General features: G+C 44.2%; 2 protein-coding genes across 2 annotated transcripts in view; one reads left to right on the forward strand and one right to left on the reverse strand.

Moving 5' to 3' along the window:
* map6a (microtubule-associated protein 6a) overlaps positions 1–5805 on the forward strand; it is a gene marked incomplete at both ends in the record, with an annotated part of 96916 nt that extends 91111 nt beyond the window's left edge. Inside the window, one exon of the mRNA XM_084320477.1 lies at positions 5652–5805. Within this exon, the coding sequence (XP_084176603.1) occupies positions 5652–5805 (154 nt within the window). The remainder of the gene's footprint in view (positions 1–5651) is intronic.
* Positions 5806–12864: 7059 nt separating this feature from the next.
* umodl1 (uromodulin-like 1) overlaps positions 12865–22343 on the reverse strand; it is a gene marked incomplete at both ends in the record, with an annotated part of 91805 nt that continues 82326 nt past the window's right edge. The window contains 3 exons of the mRNA XM_084320478.1: positions 12865–13052; positions 14424–14508; positions 16433–16592. Of these exons, the coding sequence (XP_084176604.1) occupies positions 12865–13052; positions 14424–14508; positions 16433–16592 (433 nt within the window). The remainder of the gene's footprint in view (positions 13053–14423; positions 14509–16432; positions 16593–22343) is intronic.

The following is a 22343-nucleotide window of genomic DNA, read 5'->3' on the forward strand; positions in this document are numbered from 1 at the left end:
GGTCGGAGCCGATGAGCAGGGTCGGTGTGGCGCCGTCGATAAGCGGTATAGGTAGTTGACGTAGGTGCCCATACTTAGCCATCAGCTGTGGGATGGGGTAGGTGTACTGCGACAGGCCTATGTCGTGGCTGGTGAAGACGTTGCTTATACTATAATGCTTCTCGGGCTGGTCCACCGCTGCTATCTCGAAGGAGACCTTTTCACCCTTTATGGTCTTCTGGTCCCTTCTGATGGTGCGTATGGTCATCGTATCTTTGAAGCGAGGAGGAGAGTCTTTTCGGACCCATCGTCCAGGACGGCGTAAGTGTCCAGGACCTTGTCCTCGTGGCTCAGGAGCACTCTGACCACTTTGAGGAGCACACGGGGGGTCCCGCTATGCTGGGGGTCTATGTGGAGCACTCCTGTCTCGGGTGGTGACGTAGACTCTATATGGTGCGAGTCGCACCTTGACTCCCAGTGTCTGCCGTAGCAGTCGGGACACCAGGGAGCGGTCTGGTGGAACTTTGGTTCTGGTGCCACCGCCTCGGCATGGTACATTACCGCGACGGGCCCACTCGGTTGTCCTGGCTGACGCTTGTTGATGTCATGCAGGACCTCCAGGTGGGTGCCACCGCACCTGCTGCACTTCTTTTTCAAGCGGCACTCAGCTGCTAGGTGGCTGCGCGCGCAGCGGAAGCAGCGGCGGTGGTCCTTGACCCACTGGCTCACATCATCCGTGGTCAGCTTCTTGAAATCTTCGCACTGATAGAGCCGATGTTCTCCCTCACAGTACTGGCACTCAATCTTCCACTGGTCCTCTTTCGTCGAGGGGGTGTTGTGGTTCTGGTGCTGCGGTACTGATTCGGCTTGGTGCATAACAGTCACCGATCTTCGGCCATCGTTTACTCTCCTAGGTCCCTCTCTGGAGCTTGGTGTGCTCCGCACGAACGTATCCAATCGTAGGCTGCTGACTTCTCTCGCCAGGAAGTCGGCCAAGTCTAGGAGGGATGGTTCTGGACCGTTAGGATCACGGTGGTCTCTTTGCCGCCTGAAGCGCTCCTGTCTGGCGGGCGGCAGCTTCTCTAAAATCCTCTCGACGTTAGAGTTGGCGTATAGCTCGTGCATACCCTTTTCTCGTTGCGCTCCCAGCATCCCTACCAGGGACTGTACTTTTATAGACAGGTCGTCTAGTGAGCGATTGTCTGTTGCTGGGGGTAAGCGGTCAATATGCCTTATCTCTTCTATTACGTAATCCCATATACGTCCATATCTCTGGTCCAGCGCTGCTAGAGCCGCGGTGTATGGGGTCGTAGAGGTGGCATAGGCTAGCGCTATATTGTGCGCCCGGGGCACTTTCAGGTGCTGCAGTAATATTGCATACTTGTGGCGTTCATCAGCGACATCCACCATCATTGTCTCTAAGCACATCCGGAGCTCCGTATACTGTGCTCGATTCTCATGGGTGAAGTCTGGAAACGTCGGTGTGCCAATGTATGATGCCATGGATGACTGGCACATCGGTGAGCGTTGGGGGAGAGGCCTCCTAGGCGAGTCTCCTCTTGCGTGTCGTCTTGGGCTGGTACTTGGTGGGTACCGAAGGTCGGGTACCCAGGTGCTGTTCCTCGGGGCTGACGGTGCGTCAAACTCACCCGTGAGTTGAGTCGGGGGTTTGTAGCGCAGGGCCTCTGGGCTGACTTCTGGGCTGTACTGGACCTCCTGGTCCTGAGTACGTTGCTGCTGGTCGGCTTGACACTCCTCCTCCTCCTCCTCCTCTCCCTCTGCTAGGACCTGGAGTCTTCTGTTCAGTCTCTCGGCGTGGTCCGGTTCTTCCCGGTTGCTAGGTCTCGTATGGACCGGCCGGGGAGGGGGTTCCGAGACGTGGACCGGATCCTCCTGTTGGCGGGGTCCCGGGTCGCTTCGTCGGGTAGGGGAATGTGTCCTAGACCCATGTCTTGACGATCTCTGGGAGCTCCGTGCGGAGTGAGGGGGTGTCGCCATGGCAACCAGTTTGTCCATCAGCTCCGCCTGCAGCCGGTCGCGCTCTGCCTCGCGCCGGGCATGGGCTGCGTCGCGCGCTGCTTCGTGCTGGGCATTGGCGATGTCGCGCTGCGCATTGGCGCTGGCCTGGGCAGCGTCGCGCTGTGCGTTGGCGACGTCGCGCTGGGCATTGGCGCTGGCATGGGCAGCGTGGAGCTGTGCATTTGCGACGTCGGCGCGGCTTCTCTCAATGTTCTCTTCTGTCTGGAGGCGTCTGGTCTCCAGTCTTATTCGGTCGTCTTCACTCCTTTGTTGCGCCTGGAAGCGCTCTCGCTTGCCTGCAAAATGTTCGCGCTCGCACGTCTGTTGCGCTTGAAGTCGATCGCGTTCGGTGGAGGCTGCCAGGGTGGCGATGAGTGCCTGCGCCAGCATCTTGTCCGCCTCGCTGGGGGAAGACGCCGTTCGGGGCGATCGGCTCCCGGCAGTACTTGTTGGAGATCCGTTCTCCTGTTGCGTACCGAGGAGATCCGTCTCCTGGGTGCGCGTCTCTTTAGGGTTGTCTTCCTCCCGGAGCTGATCGGGGACTATTTCTTCGGTATTGTCTGGGGGTAAAGTCGTGTCAGTTCCCTCCTGGTCCCCACCGTGAGCTTGGTCAGTTACATTAGAACCCACTAGGGCCTCTGTTGGCGGGGTAGCCTGGTTGTTAGGGTCGGACATAATTTTACTTTCTACTTTTTCCGCGTTTAACTTCCCTTTAAAGCTAGGTATTGGACTGACAGAGTATGCCTCTAGATAGGGAGGTGGCTGCCGTCTGCGCTGCGGGCGATCTAGCTTAGGAGAACCGTTTGTGGAGTGTTCGTCATCGGCCATGTCAATATTAATATTATATTAATATTACGCTAATTATTATCCGGCTCGAAGGACCAATTGTAACTGAGGGGTACAATTCCCTGACTGTATTAATCAAGTATTAGTATCATTAAACTACTACCGTGTATGTACATTACTGGCCTTACTGTACACAAGTATATTAGATGACAACACTTCCACAATGAAACGGTTTCCACACAAATACTCGTTTAGAATATTTATTACATAAAGAATATTATATTACATTACTTTGGTGCGCTTATAAGGCAAAGAATGTACGTAAGTAAATCAATATGGAATGTTAGGAATTAGATCTGGTATTCTGGGGAGGGGGGGTGTACTACCGGTTGTAAGCCAGCAGGGGGAGGCAATGCTCTATGAAAGTCAATGGTCCACGGAGCTTCAGCAAGGCACCTGGAGACGGTGTATTACTCCCTGAGTCAGCGGGGAAAAGCAGCCTGGTCCCAGGGTGCGCGCCGTGCAGGTGAAGGTGGAAGCCGTGGAGTCTCTGGTACGACAGAGACGGGCTCGAGTGATGGTCTCACGGGCAGGTGTAGATCCCACAGTAGCAGTGGGGTAGGCGGTTCTCTGCTCCAGCAGCTTGGTCAAAGCAATGAAGAATAATAATCCTTGCCGGAAAGTGGCTCTGCTGGTCCGGTGTAGGTATCCTCCGGTGCGCGGTAGTGCACGGTTGAACTTGACGTTACTATCCTATTAGTACGCGGCAATAAATGCTCTATGTAGACGCACAATTACCCACTTCACGTGGTCTTTGACTCGTAATGAAGGTTTACTAATAAATAGCGAACGATACGTTAAACAAACGTATTAGGATAACACGAGACGCTATCTTGGGGCGATGCGAGCCCTACTCTGCCCACGTTGCGTAGTGGGGAGAGACGTCACTTGGATAACTGGAACTGAACGAGACTGAACGGGACAAGGGACTAAGAGGAGTTCTACATTTCTTGCGCCCTATTTATGTGCACGGTGAACAAATAGTACCATTCGTATTTCGGTAGCCGTATTCCTACGCGGAACCGGGGCTAGTTGGGACATGTTCGTGTCGGTAGCTTTCAAGTCAGCTCTAGGGGTAAGTCACTGGCGCCTAGGGGATCGCTTCCAATAGGAGAACGAATATTATGGTCTGTCCTGTAGACTAAAGGGATATTCAGTGTATATGTACAAAGAATACACAAGGGATATCAAACGATATACAAATATTATACATGGGATCTCAGGCAATAAATATATATATTCGGTTTAATCTGACCCTTTGTAACACATACAGTTCACATAGTGGCAGAAGGCTGATGTTTAAAAATAGTCTTCGTCAGCTCAGGAGCCAATCATGGATGCCATCCATGAGTGAACCACATATTCTTACACTGTGCTTTTTTTCTATTGCTATCTATTTATTTACTTACTTACTTACTTACTTATTGTACAACAATATGTGCCAAAAGTCAAGGAGGGTGGTACTTTTCTGAGTGACTGTGAGGAGTCATGCATGTCGAACATTTTAATTTAAAGGATTTATAGAGCAAACACGTTTAGATTCAGATGTACAGTACCTATGTGTACGTAATAATAAAATGGATCACAGTGTCGCACAGAACACCCTGATACTCACTGTGTCTTGTAGCTCTCGCACAGAACACCCTGATACTCACTGTGTCTTGTAGCTCTCGCACAGAACACCCTGATACTCACTGTGTCTTGTAGCTCTCGCACAGAACACCCTGATACTCACTGTGTCTTGTAGCTCTCGCACAGAACACCCTGATACTCACTGTGTCTTGTAGCTCTTGCACAGAACACCCTGATACTCACTGTGTCTTGTAGCTCTTGCACAGAACACCCTGATACTCACTGTGTCTTGTAGCTCTCGCACAGAACACCCTGATACTCACTGTGTCTTGTAGCTCTCGCACAGAACACCCTGATACTCACTGTCTTGTAGCTCTCGCACAGAACACCCTGATACTCACTGTGTCTTGTAGCTCTCGCACAGAACACCCTGATACTCACTGTGTCTTGTAGCTCTCGCACAGAACACCCTGATACTCACTGTGTCTTGTAGCTCTCGCACAGAACACCCTGATACTCACTGTGTCTTGTAGCTCTCGCACAGAACACCCTGATACTCACTGTGTCTTGTAGCTCTCGCACAGAACACCCTGATACTCACTGTGCCAGATCAAAGGGGCTAGAGTTTATAAATGACCTATCTCAAACCCGCCCTCTTTTCTTGATCATCCAATCACAATTGTTGCTTTAGGATCAAGAAAAGAGGGCAGTGTTTGAGATATTGTTTTTTTTTAACAAGTAGTGGATGTTGATCTGATCTGTGGCCAATTTGATCCACAGAAACAGACCACAAGCCTTTTGCTAGAATAAACAACATCCCCACTGTTATCAAAGGATGATATCTGGAGTCTTTGTAAATGCTATGATTTATTAGTAATTTGATATCACAAACATAGCCTCTGAGCTATTTTTAAACGTGATGTATTTGACAAGCAAACCATGCAAAGACTCGACTAGAGAGACTAGTGTTTTTTTTTCAGCTTTGTCTTGCACTGAACTCCCCACCCCCACACACACAAGAGCAGAATCTAACGCTCTCCCCCTCTTGACACGAGTGGTCACAGGGTGCTCAGCGCAGCTCAATGACGTTGCAATGTTGTTGTTGTTGTTGTTGTTGTTGTTGTCGTTGTCGTTGTCGTTGTCGTTGAGAAATGCCTCATCTTGTGTCTCTCTTCCTTTCTTTCTCCCCTTGTTCTTCTTCTGGTATCTTATAACTGTGTGCTGCTGCCTCCTAGAGATCCTCACGACGAGGCTCTCCGACCCGCTCATCATCATCATCCCCCGGGTGCCGCTGGAGGAGAGTCAGAACCACTGGTGGAAAGACCCGAGCCTAGTCGGAGGAGCGCCGGAGTCGTGCGCTTTTCCCTAGACGCAAAGCAGGACGATTAACTATCCCGTACCGTGTATATATATCTAGTATTTTCAACTAAGTCATATTAATGAAAACCTCTCGTTTATCGTAAGAGGAAACACCCCGCATTGTTGTAGAACACGTGTGTTTTTGAGACTGTTTGGCTCAGGTCATATTGATAGCTGTTGGAACCAAGGCGTATATATATACCAGAAATGAAAACTTGACCGTTGCCATATATATATATATATATATATATATATATATATATATATATATATATATATATATATATATATATATATATATATATATATATATATATATATATATATATATATATATATATATATATATATATATATATGTGTGTGTATATGGCAACGGTGGAGTTTTAATTTCTGGTCACATGCTCTTGTTTTAAAATAATGTGTTGTATTGATGATCATGTTAGAAATGCCACACCATAAAGTGCTTAAATATGAAAGTGTACTGTACATTGATAAATTCTAATGCAAATAAATGAGGGAAACCCATATAGCACATTGGCCATGAGTTTGCACTGGAATTATTGTCATGGGCATTCATTTAAGAGAGCAGGACTATGGTCTATATAGCAAGATAGTTCAGTGAGCTTTTTTCCTTTTGCAAGGTAGCAGTAAGGCACACATTGAAGAGAGAGAGAGAGTGTGTGTGTGTGTGTGTGTGTGTGTGTGTGTGTGTGTGTGTGTGTGTGTGTGTGTGTGTGTGTGTGTGTGTGTGTGTGTGTGTGTGTGTGTGTGTGTGTGTGTGTGTGTGTGTGTGTGTGTGTGTGTGTGTGTGTGTGTGTGTGTGTGTGTGTGTGTGTATGTCTGTGCGTGTGTGTGTAGTATGTCTGTGCGTGTGTGTGTAGTATGTCTGTGTGTGTGTGTGTGTCTGTGTGTGTGTGTGTGTGTGTGTGTGTGAGAGTGTGTATGTCTGTCTGTGTATGTCTGTGTGTGTGTGTGTGTGTGTGTGTGTGTGTGTGTGTGTGTGTGTGTGTGTGTGTGTGTGTGTGTATTGTATTGTATTGGGGTTCTGGAGAGAGCAGTGATGTCCTTGTCAGCCTTCATACAGCTCTCCTCATTAGACCTGCCTCTATGAAAGATTATACTGTATGATTATTGTAGACATCACACACACACACCACTTACATTACAATGTCCCCACAAGGACATAAAAGTTAAAATCAGGAAAACAAGGACACACGCACCCATTCAGATGACCTACACACACACATGCACACACACACACACCCTCAGATGACCTCCACACACACACCCTCAGATGACCTCCATACACACACATACACCCTCAGATGACCTCCATACACACACACACACAGATTACCTCCATACACACACACACACACACACACACCCTCAGATGACCTCCATACATACACACACACACCCTCAGATGACCTCCACACACACACACACACACACACACACACACACCCTCAGATGACCTCCATACACACACACACACAGATTACCTCCATACACACACACACCCTCAGATGACCTCCATACACACACACACACCCTCAGATGACCTCCACACACACACACACACACACACACACACCCTCAGATGACCTCCATACACACACACACAGGGGCGTAGCTGTAGATTGTGGGCCCCATGAAAGAATGTATCTGTAGGCCCCCAGTGAATGCGAGCGCGCAAGATTTTTTTTTGCCATTTATTTATTGATGAAAACGCATAATATGGTTTTTACCTATACATTCGGATCAGCAGTTCAGCACCTGCACTGTTGGTGGGTGAGCCTAGTAAAGGATGTCGCATTGCGTTCATCTTCAATGAATGGACCAATGCAATAGTCTACCAAAGCCCCCCCTCTCTCTCTATATATCTCACACACACACACACACACACACACACACACACACACACACACACACACACACACACACACACACACACACACACACACACACACACACACACACTTCAGAAACAAACATAGTATCAATGAGAGCATCAATAAATACACCTGAGTGATGTCTACTAAAAAGAAAAAAAAAATCTGGGCCCCCCCCCCCCCCACAGTGCTGGGCCCTTGGAATCATCCTAAACTACCCCCCCCCCCCCCCCCAGCTACGACACACACATACCCTCAGATGACCTCCATACACACACACAGATGACCTCCATACACACACACCCTCAGATGACCTCCATACACACACACACACACACAGATGACCTCCATACACACACACACACACACAGATGACCTCCATACACACACACACACACAGATGACACACATAGGAAGAACCTAGTAGTTCAGTGGCTCGTCAGGAATGGACCCACGTCTCTGTTGCTGTGCAGAACTGCTTGTACGTTTCCTAACACATGATAACTCAAACATCATTAAGTTGGTGCAGTTCTAGATGATGACGTGTGGGACTTTGTGTAATTGCTTCACCGAGGAGCTGTGTTCTGTAAAAGCACCAAGAGATGTGTGAGATCGATCCAACCTGTCGCTCCATGACAGTGAGTCAGCTCTCTTGATGAAGGACTGTTACATTATTCAAAGCTCAGAGGGCAGGGCACCATTAACTCTCTCTTTCTCTCTCTCTCTCTCTCTCTCTCTCTCTCCCCTCTCTATCTCCCCACTCTCTCTCTCCCCTCTCTCTCTATCTCTTCCTCTCTATCGCTCTCTCCCCCCTCTCCCCTCATTTTAATAATAATAATGATGTTTATATGTATTATCCTTTTTATATAGGATATAGGATTTATATAGGATATAGGGTTTATATAGTGCCTTTCCTGGGACCCAAGGGCGCTTTACAAAGCAACAAAAAGACAGTAATAATATACGTCAATGATAACATTAGCAACAATGCCGGACAGGGAGACGACTAGAGACCATAGGCCTTTGTGAACAGATGGATTTTTTCAGGGCTGTGTCTTGAAGGATTCCAAGGATGTGGCAGAGCGCCCCCTGACCCCTATGACCCTATATGACGAGATGGACATTTCCCAATTGAAACTGAACGGAGTCATTGTAAATCTAACACCTCACTATGATTTATGTGCATAAACAGTAGCCACAAAGCCAGTAACAAAACAGTCACGATAACCAGCAAATTTTATGGCACAATCGTGACCCTTACAATGACAAACAATAATCCTTCTGTGGTACTTATGCTGTGTGTGGACTGAGGCCATTAGCTGCTCCATAAACACACAACAATATAAGTAATGACGTATTTTAGTTGAGGCTTGTCTGAATGGCTTGGAAGACCAGCGAACACACACACCATCAGACATTGACTGTTGATGTGTGGAGTCATCCTGACCTGGAGGGATGGATGGTTGTGAAGAAGAAGAAGAAGAAGAAGAAGAAGAAGAAGAAGAAGAAGAAGAAGAAGAAGAAGAAGAAGAAGAAGAAGAAGAAGAAGAAGAAGAAGAAGAAGAAGAAGAAGAAGAAGAAGAAGAAGAAGAAGAAGAAGAAGAAGAAGAAGAAGAAGAAGAAGAAGAAGAAGAAGAAGAAGGCAGGATGGATCACACTGCGGCCATTACATTGTATGGGGAAGGAGTAATTTTTATATTCTGCAGCTGTCTTTTGGAACAGTCTGCCCAGTGACCTGAAAATAGTGAACAGTGCTGTTAGATTCAAGTCCAGCCTAAAGACATGGCTCAAAGGGGACTATAATTAACCTAGATATTCAGCTAAAGGCACCTTTACATGTTTTTATGTGTCTATGTGATGTGTTGTGATGTCATGTGTCTTTACGACGTCTGTATGATGCATGTCTGAACACTTCGTTCCCCTACCCCCCTACAAGGACCACAATGGAAATAGGCTCTGAGCTTTTTTGTGTCTATCCTTGGCAGTATTTCCAGACTGTGCTTCTGTCACATGTTTTTATATTGTCAAATAAAGTCATTCATTCATCGCGTTGTGGCTCAGCTGCTTCTCACACTAGGGTTTCTCCGAGCATCAAGAGAACATCACTCCTTCACTTCCCTAATCCCCAAGGTCTGTTAGGTCACGTGTTTTGGGGATCACTCCCCAGACACCCATCTCTGTGTTTAACACACACAGGGTCTTGAAGAGGTGCAGTGTGTTGCCTTGGTTGGGGTGTCACCCTCACTGTGTGTGAAGGTAATACATGACCAAACATCCACTTGAACACCAGCAGGAACTAAATAGTGCTCTCTCTCCGATACACACAAGGAGGTCAACCCAATGGAATCAATGGCATATGAATAGCTCAAATATTCCAGTTACTAATTAGAGGGGGTAGAGGGACAGTTGTTCAATTTAGAGTTAAATCGGCATGGAACATCTCTGATGGATCAGCCCCCCCCCCCCCTACAGCATACACAGAGATTGCAGGGTTGTTGTTGCCATGGAAATGGATGGCTGGGACGCGTGTATGCTTTCCGCAACGCAGTTGTGTTTCCGCGTTCCCGTTTTGCGCTCTGATTGGCAGAGCACGCGCATGCGCATGAGCCGCGGTAAGCCTCTCAGCCAGGCAGGAATACTAAGCTCCGCTTAACGCAATTTATACAAATGGAAGTATTGATTTCGCCGTAACGAATCATTAAAAAAATATACCGTTAACTGGAATATGTTGTTTCTTTACACATATGTTGGATTATGTAATTGGTTTGTCATGACAAACCAATAAAAAATCACGAATTAACCGGTGGCTACAACAACACACAGTAACTACATGCAGCATTGTTTACAATGAACGGTGGGGCTAATCGAAAGGACTGGACACGGACGCGTTAAACAGCAATCAATTAATTTAATATAACAGTCCGGTTCTGTGTTTGTTTGTGTCTGTAGATTGTTGGTGAACAACTAACTTTAGGTTAGTTTAACTTGTCCGTGTCCAGTCCTTTCGATTAGCCCCACCGTTCATTGTAAACAATGATGCATAGTTACTGTGTGTTGTTGTAGCCACCGGTTAATTCGCGATTTTTTATTGGTTTGTCATGACAAACCAATGACATAATCCAACATATGTGTAAAGAAACAACATATTCCAGTTAACGGTATATTTTTTTAATGATTCGTTACGGCGAAATCAAAACTTCCATTTGTATAAATTGCGGTCTTATTATGGGGAGCTTATGCCGAGAAGCAGCCAGTAACACAACAGTGAACACATGTAGCCGGTGTGATCTTGTCTGCGTTGTGTTTAGTCCATTCGACCCCTGTTAAGGGATCGCCCTGAGTGGGAGTTGAACCCCGGACGCCCGCGTTGCGGGCGGCATCACAGACCACTAAGCAAGAAGTGAATTCACTCCTTGCTTCCGGGTCTGGATGCCTCTGGGGAGTGAGTTTACTTGCAGTACCGCTTACCATCCACAGCCACTGAACTACTTGTACCATTGTGACTGTGGATATACTGCGGTACCTCCGTTACACTCACCCCCCTAAACTCACTCCACCCAGGGCATCCGGGTCTAGCGGCACCACATGTAGCCGGTGTGATCTTGTCTGCGTTGTGTTTAGTCCATTCGACCCCTGTTAAGGGATCGCCCTGAGTGGGAGTTGAACCCCGGACGCCCGCGTCGCGGGCGGCATCACAGACCACTAAGCAAGAAGTGAATTCACTCCTTGCTTCCGGGTCTGGATGCCTCTGGGGAGTGAGTTTACTTGCAGTACCGCTTACCATCCACAGCCACTGAACTACTTGTACCATTGTGACTGTGGATATACTGCGGTACCTCCGTTACACACATACTTAACTATGTGTTCACTGTTGTGTTACTGGCTGCTTCTCGGCATAAGCCCCCCATAATAAGACCGTCTCTGACTTCGTCCAGCGGACACCAGAGCTCAGCGATGCCGCTCGAGGCAGCATATTCTCCCCGCTGGCGATCGGAGCACGGAGGGTCGTCGACCCGCAACGCAGCCGCGAAGCCGGCGATGCGATTTTTTATTGGTTTGTCATGACAAACCAATTACATAATCCAACATATGTGTAAAGAAACAACATATTCCAGTTAACAGTATATTTTTTTAATGATTCGTTACGCCGTAATCAATACTCCATTTGTATAAATTAGGTTAACTGGAGCGTAGTATTGCTGCCTGGCTGAGGGCCGCGTCGAGGCTCATGCGCATGCGCACGCTCGGCCAATCAGAGCAATGCGGAAGGACAAGTGGGCTGCTGAAAGTATTCACGCGGCTGGGACTCATGCGGAGGAGCTGAATGTGTTAATTGAGGGGTGGGGCTATTGTAACTCTCCAGATGGTAAACCCAGAGCCATCTAATTCTATTGCCACGGGTCCCCTGGGATCACCTTTCATATACACAGACCACGCCTATATATAGATTAGTGTGTCGCAAAGGTCTCGCCAAGAACTGCATTTATGACTCTGTGCTCATCAGATTATCATGGACGATCCTCTTCAGTTTCTGCTTAATGTTTGTTGTCTACCAGAGATCTTTTAAAGCGATATTTACTGAGTGGTTTGAAGGGGAGAAACACACACATAAAAGACATGTGTATAAAGATCTATAGGCTATACAGTTGTTTTATGTAGAGCAGCAAATTACATATCTCAAACTGCATTCCTCGCTGAACAGGTCTATAGTGGAAGCAGTTCGTTTTCCTCTCTTTGGGATGCAGGAAGCCATCTTGCACTTGTCTTGTTTTCAGTTTGCGGTAGAAAGATGCACCAGGAGCTCCCTCTAGTGTCAGGATGCGTACAGGACATTCAAACATAGTCACACACAGTGGCTAAAATTCTGAAATGTTTATCTTTAGATAGTTTATTGTTCATGTTACACATGAATGTGCAGGTTAATATTTTAAAATGAGAGTTCAGATATACATGCAATTCACAAAACATAAAACATAGTAAATTTGTCAGTAGAAAAATAGCAAAAAGAAAGTGACAGTGTGCTGGGTTTGAGTGCTGGGCTCCCACAATTATCAAACTTGATACACATATTGCATCTTATTCTTCTCTACAAATATTTATTTTGGACCATTTCTCTTTTTTAGATTTTTTTCTGCAGCACACTTAGTCTTTTCTAAGTCTACAATAATAATGCCAGATGCTCTTGTCATTCCTAGGTATTAAAGACAAGGTAAGAGAAGTTGTCTTGCTTGGGCTTGAGGCTGAAGTTGTAGTGTCCAATACGATTCCTCTGGTAGTAGAAGAGCGAGAGGAAGCCACAGAGGAAGAAGATGCACAGACAGACTCCGAGGACGCCAAAGCCCACCAGCTGAATAGTCTCAGACTCCTCTGTCAACGACTCTACAACAAGCAGGGGTGTACAAAAAAAAAGTACCCAGAAATTATACTTAAGTGAAAGTATGGGTACCGTCTCAAAATCTTACTCAAGTAAAACTCAGAGTATCTGGCTAAAAACACACTTGAGTAAAAGTAAAAAAGTTTCTACTTTTAAATGTACTTACTTAAGTACTAAAAGGTAAAAGTAAAAACTTTTTTTCTGACTGTCTATTCTTCTGATAGCAGGTGTTTAATCAAAGATCCCCGCTTTCTAGTCTTGCACAAGGACCAATCAGCATGGGTATGGGCGGGTACATTTTCCATTGTTGGGGATTTGATTGGCTGTTTTTAAATAAAGTGCGGCAGCAGGATTAATAACGTTAACGTTAGTTCGACCAGAGAAACAAATATACTAATTTAAATCGTTGGACCTGCGAGATTTGTACTTTGTAGGTCTGCGTTTTAAATGTAAGGAGTAAAAGGTATTTTTTTTCCCTCTGAAATGTAATTGAGTAAAAGTACAAGTATACAAACCTAATAATACTTGAGTAAAGTACAAATCCCCAAAAACAGTACTTAGTATTGGAACGAAGTACAATTACTCAAGTACTTTACACCCCCTCTCAGACTCCTCGGCCAACGACTCTACAACAAGTAATTTCGGGTTAAATCATGATAAATCAATATATACATACTGGGGGGGAATCTAGAGGCCAGAATGATTATTGATGTAAAAAGGAATCAGCTTCACTCAACTCTATTGACCATATTGACACAGCTGCCATTTTGCTCTTACGTCATGCTCCGGTTGGGATTTATTTCCACCAGGGAACAGGGTCTCAACCTGAGCATGACATAAGAAGAGCAAAATGGCCACGTGTGAATATGCTTAATGAACAGCAAAAAACTGCAGAACAATGTAGATGTTGAATTTGTGGAACTTTCTCTTTGATAAAACAACATTTGGCATTATGGAACTGTTTGCGAACGTTTGCTACATTTTCCAAAGTGTGACTCTTTAACCATTTAATCTAGAAAACCCACTGCTATAAAAATATAAATAAAAATACATTAAACTTTTAAAAACATTTTTTAATGAAGAATTGTGATTGTGATTAACTCATCTTTGACCTACATTGTTGCACATTTATTTCCATTATATTCATAAATTCCTAGGTCTTTACTTCCAGCATAATCAAAATGTTCAGTCTGTCAAGCTAATCAAATGCAGCTCAGAAGCAAATGTAAAATGTAGCTGCGACACAATGAAAATATTCACTTCAGATTAACTTCTGATTCTCACTAATCAATGTGACCTTGTAACATTTCAAACAGAACCAGGTGCACAAATTCTCTTCTGACATGTTTTGACTTAATCTTAACAAGATAACTTACCATCAGCTGATCTGAATAAAGGCCCACAGGTTCCACCAACTGAACCTATTGCTCTGGAAGATCTCCCCGTTCTGTCAATACAGTCCTGAGAGGGAAATAAAAACACGGATGGTCTTACCGTACATCATCAAACTTAAAGGGTGCATGTCACCCATTTTGAGAATTCACATAATATGTTACATTTCGTTCTTTGCTCCCGTTCTGCTCTATGGGATATACCACGTTACTTTGAAAGATTCCGCTACATGGGCGGCCGGGTAGCACAGCGGACTATGCGTCTGTCTACCACCGCAGAGACACTGGTATCGAATCCGGCTGTCAGCGGTGCCTCCGGTAATCTGGTCGTTGTAAACAGCGACTCCTACAGGTCGGTCAGGGCGCCTGCACAGCGAGGGAGGGAAATGGTGAAGGTAGTGTGACCTCCCACACGTTACACTTCACCAATGAGAGTCCGCGCTGTCAGGTGAAAAGAGGCTGCTGGCTGTCTCCTATGTATCGGAGGAAGCATGTGATAGACTTCAGGGCTCCCCTGACCGACCAGTGGGGGGCACATGCGTGCAACGACCAGGAAGGGGAGGGGGGAATTGGCAGGGAGCAACCTTTCTGTTTTTGGGGTGGTTGTCTCCCCGGTATGCCGGTAGCGAGTCAACTCTCTGGCAAAGTCTGGGTTCGGCCCGACCCCACGAGAGTATGCCCCCGCATGTTTTATGATGTCTGCCAATTGTATCAAACTCTTTCTCTGAACCCCGACTCTGTGGGATTAATAGACTGGCGGGGTTGGTTTATTGGTGGAGTCGGGCTCTCCGCATCCTGCTCCGGTCCTGTGTCCCATAGAGCAGAGCGGGAGCAAAGAACGAAATGTAACCCTAGTTACATGAGTTCTTGCGAGCGTTCTCCTCTCACTCACTGAGGACCCCTGACTGTCTTCCTAATGAAGGTCAAGACTCTGGAAAGCGGAAGTACGGTCACACCCCTCGCCTATATGCATATAGGCGGACAGGGGCGTGGCCGGACAAGTGTAAAGTGCATGTAGCGGAATCTTTCAAAGTAATGTGGTATATCCCATATAGCAGAACGCTCGCAAGAACTCATGTAACTAGGGTTATAGGATAACCTTCATTATTCACGGCTCAAATAAATGTTCGTCATCTCTTACATCCAAGTTTGACATTTCCGGCTAAGTTCGTTGTAGCAATACTAAACTTGATTTCAGTGTGAGAGCTCATTTTCATGGCCCCACAAAGGCAGTGGCCCATTCCTTGTCTATGGAGCAGCCGCAGATTTTATATGATCACATCACTATTATTTGTGGGTTCTTTTCTCTCTTTGATTTGTAGATTTATTATTTATAATTTATAAGGCTATCCTTGGACTGCTGCCAACTTAACTACAGATGCACATTCTCCAAAAAAGTATGAGCAGTTATGGTCTTCGTTCCCAGGGCTTATTTTTACTAACTGTCCCTCGGGTCCGTACTGAACTGGGAAAAAGGGCGTTCAGATGTGCAGCTCCCTCCACCTGGAATCAGCTACAAAACGACCTGCATTTGCATGAGCTGGTCTCACTGGTTGCTTTTAAAACACTTCTAAGTTATATGGAATCCAGCACATCTGGCTGCAGATGTTTTGAATGACTATGAATGGTTCTGTGATTTGTCCTTGTTTTTTTTGTTTTAATTGTATTATGTTTTTGTTTTTTTTAATAGTTTTCGTCTGTAAATGTGAAATTGTAACTGTGCTGCTGCCTATCTTGGCCAGGACGCTCTTGTAAAAGAGATTTTTAATCTCAATGACACTTTTTCTGTTTAAATAAAGGTTAAATAAAAAATTCTATTTTTTAGGAGACTGGTGCATGTTCACAAATACTGACTGCATTTCCCTGAGTTTGAAGTGTCCCAGGTCAGCGGCACTGGAACCACGTTCCCCTTTCAATCTTTTCTATTGCACTCCTGAATGCATTGGGGGCATAGTACCTTTGTGTGTTATATATCAGAGAATGATTATACTCACTGGCACACATGTGACAGACCCTAGCTCTACACAGATCTGGACCTGGCAATGCAGGTAGATGACATCCAGTTTGACGAAGGAGAATATCCGCACGGAGAGACGAGAGGTGCTGGAGTTCCCGTTCTCCAAAACGACAGTGTAAGTGTCTGGGAGGGGACAGCTGAGGAACAGACGTAAAACAGTTGGTGAACAACACTGTCAGCTGTAATATGAAGGATAACCCAGCCAACATTGACCATATTCACACAGTGGCCATTTTGCTCTTATGTCAGTACAGCCTGGCGAAATCTTCCTGGACAAGTTAAAAAAAGATTACACTTCTCACAATCCTCCTGGACACTTTTCACTTTACATGTTCACACTTATTAGTTATTACTGTACATTTTTACTGTATTATTTCTGGCTGGATAGTTGTATATTTAAGAATGTATATACAAACCAGAATGTATATCCCGGACCGTATTTTATTCTTTATTCTATTTTATTCTTATTTTTTATATTATTATATTCTTATTCCTATTTTAGTCCTATTGACTACCTAAATGTTTATTGTTGTTCAATGTGAGCGATCTGTAGTGCTGAATTTCCCTCGGGATTATTAAAGGATTTCTATTCTATTCTATCTATTTCTATGTCATGCTCAGGTTGGGATTCCTCTTCAGCCTGTTTACACCTGAGCATGACATAAGAGCAAAATGGCCACCATGTGAATATGGTCAATTGCATGCTTTGCAACAGAGCATGATTGGGCACCGTCTTGAAGGGGGTATTTCACTTTAGTAGAACTTGTCTAGAAAAGTCAACAGCCTTACCTCTATCTAAAGTCCTCTCTAACAAGTAAGCTAGTGACCCACTACTGTCATCCGCTGTCAACACCACCATTCCTCATTCACTTCCATTCATTTTGAGAACCAAGTCTAAATATAATACTTCAGAATTTGTAACTATAATGTTGCCATTTTCAAATTGTATCTCATTTGAGGTGTAGTTTGACAAACTTCTCACAGTGTCTTTCCTCCAGCAAGGCAGCAGCTAACCTTGGTAACCACTCCCCGAACATTCCATGCAGGGTAAAGATACACAGCACACTAAAAACAGCTCTCCCGGAGTTTTAAACTAGTGTGGCAATTCCAGGTGTAGGGGTGGCAGAATAAACAACACACAGACAGGTTGCAGTTCCCAAAATCATGCTCTTTATTTTCTATCCAAATAATAACGGTTTGCTGGCGGTAATCTGTCGGCCGGGCGGCGTCTCCGCTCTGTGGCCTTTTGCCTTGCGCTGCTACGGGGGACTGAGAGGAGGCTCCTCGGCTCCATTAAGTCCCCCCTCCCCAACAGGCGCACCGCGCCGTGATTCGCTAATCACGTAATCACTCTGATGGGTCTTTAGTGACAGGTGCGTCCGGAAGCGGACGCCCAAACATGGGCAGCGCCCAGCCATTGGGTCGCCACATAGCGCCCATCAATCACCAAGCCCAGGGGTGGCTTGGGGTTGCCACACTAGGCTAGTAGTCCGTATCCGCTTCCATTAATTTGTGCTAAGCTAGGCTAGCTTGCAGCTGGATAGCTTTCTACTGAACGCACAAACAGGAAATTGGTATCCATCTTCTAGTCTAGCCCCTTTCGTGACTGTGATGCACGCCTTGCTTTGAATACAGCAGTCACTTGCTCCACATTACTCACCATGTTAATGCTCACCATGAAGCACTGGTTATTTATGAACGGTTCGTTCTAAATGTATCACAGAGAATTTTCAAAGGTACTCACAGTTGCATGAGGGTTTCACACACAAAAGCGGGGTGGGTTTAAAGCTTGGCGTTGCTAATAAACATTTTAAATAATAAGAGTAAAAATCACTGAGGTAGCGTTGCGTCAAAATGGCTTACTCTTTTTCTTCCGCATTTTGACATGCCGGAGTGCTGTGATTGGCTTCTTCTCTTCTTCTGCTTTGTCACATGCCTGGTGCGCCGAGCAATCACAGCGCTCCGGCATGTCAAAATGCGGGGGCCTCGTTGGACCTCGTTGTCATGTTATTTTGCTCCCCAGGTGACTCTGTCAACAGGTTATGGGCCCAGATCACAGAAGGCAAAATAACGATAGCTAGTTAGCTGAAAGGTTTAGGCTAGTTTAGCAGCAGGAGAACCGCGAGACGCTAAAGCTAAGCTAACGGGCAGCTAAGCTAAGCTACAATCAAAAGATGGCGACCAGAGGCAGAAGCAAGTGGCCCACGTTTAACGGAAGGGCAGAAGAATACGAGCTCTGGGAAGAGCGGATGTTGTGCTGTATGCACGGAGTGGGGCTGAAAAAGAACATTTTGACGGGCCTCACGGGAGAAATAACGGAGGCCGTGCGAGCCCTGGATACTAAGCTGAATGTTGACGCATACTGCGAGCTAGCACCACTCCTAGACAACACGAGCTTGGGGCTGATATTCCGGGACACAAAGGACAAAGGCCGAGAGAGTCTAAAAGTGTTAAGAGAACACTACATCGGCAGAGGTAGGCCCCGGATTGTATCCCTGCACTGTAAACCCGAATAAGTTTCCAGAACTTAAAAAAATTGAGGCCATCCCATGCCTCAATTTTTTTAAGTTGATAAACTCAAATGTTTTCAGTTGGCTAAGACTTACAATTCTCAGTTAAGGCAACTCAAATATGGTCTGTTACTGTGACTTAAGGTTCTCAGTTAAGTCAAATCAAATATGGTCAGTTACTCTGACTTACAGTTCTCAAGTGGAGTCAACTCAAATATGTTCAGTTACTGTGACTTACAGTTCTCAGTTAAGGCAATTCAAATATATTCAGTTACTGTGACTTAAGGTTCTCAAGTGGTGTCAACTCAAATATGTTCAGTTACTGTGACTTACAGTTCTCAGTTAAGGCAATTCAAATATATTCAGTTACTGTGACTTAAGGTTCTCAAGTGGTGTCAACTCAAATATGTGCAGTTACTGTGACTTACAGTTCTCAGTTAAGGCAATTCAAATATATTCAGTTACTGTGACTTAGGGTTCTCAAGTGGTGTCAACTCAAATATGTTCAGTTACTGTGACTTACAGTTCTCAGTTAAGGCAATTCAAATATATTCAGTTACTGTGACTTAAGGTTCTCAAGTGGTGTCAACTCAAATATGTTCAGTTACTGTGACTTACAGTTCTCAGTTAAGGCAGTTCAAATATGTTCAATTACTGTGACTTAAGGTTCTCAAGTGGTGTCAACTCAAATATGTTCAGTTACTGTGACTTACAGTTCTCAGTTAAGGCAATGCAAATATATTCAGTTACTGTGACTTAAGGTTCTCAAGTAGTGTCAACTCAAATATGTTCAGTTACTGTGACTCACAGTTCTCAGTTAAGGCAGTTCAAATATGTTCAGTTACTGTGACTTAAGGTTCTCAAGTGGTGTCAACTCAAATATGTTCAGTTACTGTGACTTACAGTTCTCAGTTAAGGCATTTCAAATATGTTCAGTTACTGTGACTTAAGGTTCTCAAGTGGAGGCAACTCAAATATGTTCAGTTACTGTGACTTAAGGTTCAACCTTAAATCCATGTGATTAAGTTAACAGAACTCAACGACATTGAGGCCATCCCATGCCTCATTTCTTTTAAGTTAATCAACTCAAATTTTTAAGTTAATCAACTCAAATATTTGCAGTTACTATAACTTAAGGTTCAGTTTTAAAATCCATGTGAAAAAGTTAACAGAAAAATAACTACACAAGCACATTATATCAACTTCAAACAACTCTTTTATTTTTTTCTATTCAAAGAGTATAAAAGAGTATACATATATAATCTGTAGGCAATGTACAATAACACTGTAAACACAGTACACTGTTTTTGGACTATATATGTTAACAATACCGACCAGGTATTAGTGCCTTGCAAAGTGCAGATATGAAGTTTTCCCCTTTTTTTGTATGCATTTAGGAGGTTTTGTTCTTCATCGAAACTATTTATCTTACAAAAACATTGTGTTACAACTTCAAACTCTTTATATTTATTTCTATTCAAAGAGTATACATCTATTTATCTTACAAAAACATTGTGTTGCCCTCTCCAACATTATGGCAATGTTAAAATTGAAAATATATATATATAGAAAATATATATAGAAAATAAATACATGCATGTTATAACATGTACATACAATGTAATGTATATTACACATTTAATCCCTCTGGTCACAATAGTGTAATAATGTTTGTTATAAGGCTCTGAAAATGTTACTGAATGATGTATCAATGTATTTCCAGCAAATGTTGAAATAATAAAGGGTCTCAATATGTGCAGTGCACATGACCAGAGCCGTTTACATCCTGGCTGAATTACTCAAATTTGTATAGTGTGGTCATAGAATGAGCAAACATGTTGACGGCAACTATTGTGACCGTTGGGATAACACAGTGTATCTATGTACAGTACAGAATAAAATGTATAGATTATCTGAAAATTGTCAATCCGCTTGGCACATGTAAAATTCACAAACGTTGTGCTGTATATTGGGTCCTGCCAATGTGGAACCAAAATACCAACCCACATTACATGCTATACAGCTGGCAATACTGTTAATAGTGCACATACCTACATATGGAAATGCAGCTGCATGTATTTGCTCCATGATGTATCATGGAACAAGATGGTGTTTTCATTGAAAGAGTTAGTCAGAATGTCAGAGGCACCATCCGTCATTTAGAGCAGGCTATGTTTGCATAATGATAACTAGAACACTACAGTACTCTGTACTAAGAACACTATACAGTACACTAACTATACTGCCCTGTCAAGGCAGACCGCAGTAACTTTCAAACAGTGAAACTGAGAAAAATGGCTTTAAAGTTTTTTGACTTGCCATCCAAAATGTGTTATAGGTAGATAGATGATAGTACCCAGATTTAACATGTATTAATGAAGTAATCTTTAGGCATACAAAAATATGACGTAGTTATTTTAATTAACCCCAAAAAAGCAGATACTGCACTCTGCTGCACGATTTCCTTAAATAATTATACAGGTAATGTACAGGCAAAGTGCAGTAACTTCAAATGCAATGTTGTTTTCCCTCCAGCTTTCATAACTTCACCTAGCCATTTTATTTGGATCATCATCATTCCAATATATTCAGGTATTAAATTTCATTTTCAAAATGGCTAGGTTAAGTTATGAAAGCTGGAGGGAAAACAACATTGTATTTGAAGTTACTGCACTTTGCCTGTACATTACCTGTAAAATTATTTAAGGAAATCGTGCAGCAGAGTGCAATATCTGCTTTTTTGGGGTTAATTAAAATAATTATGTCATATTTTTGTATGCCTAAAGATTACTTCATTAATACATGTTAAATCTGGGTACTATCATCTATTTACCTATAACACATTTTGGATGGCAAGTCAAAACACTTTAAAGCCATTTTTCACTGTTTGGAAGTTACTGCGGTCTGCCTGGGTTTTGAGTGTGATTTTGTAGTTACTGCAGTTTTTAAAACCCCATATCTCCAAAACTGAGCGACATTAACATCTGAAACTTGGTCACAAGATAAAACATTTATTGACAAGGTCAATTTCACTCATAACTAAATTTTAACTTTTTTCAAGTTACTGCGGTTAGCCCTTGACAGGGCAGTATACTACTGCCTACAAGGTCTCAAGGATACAGTCCCACTCTCAGCATACAAGATCGATGGTCTGCTGCTGCTGACTCCCAAGCGATTCATTCAAGTGAAACGGAACTGAGTCCAGCTAATGGTGAATAGTTATTTTATTAATCAATTATTGTGTCTTTATTCACTCTAGTTGTGTAATTGACCAGTTCATATTCTGTATAAGTTCATATTCTGTATATGTTAATAATAACGCTTCTGTGTTGCGTTTATGGCTCCTGGTATATCGCCTTGTACTCTGTACTGAGAACA

This window comes from Notolepis coatsorum (genome assembly GCF_963971535.1).
Source record: "Notolepis coatsorum genome assembly, chromosome: 8".
In the NCBI taxonomy this organism is placed as follows: domain Eukaryota; kingdom Metazoa; phylum Chordata; class Actinopteri; order Aulopiformes; family Paralepididae; genus Notolepis; species Notolepis coatsorum.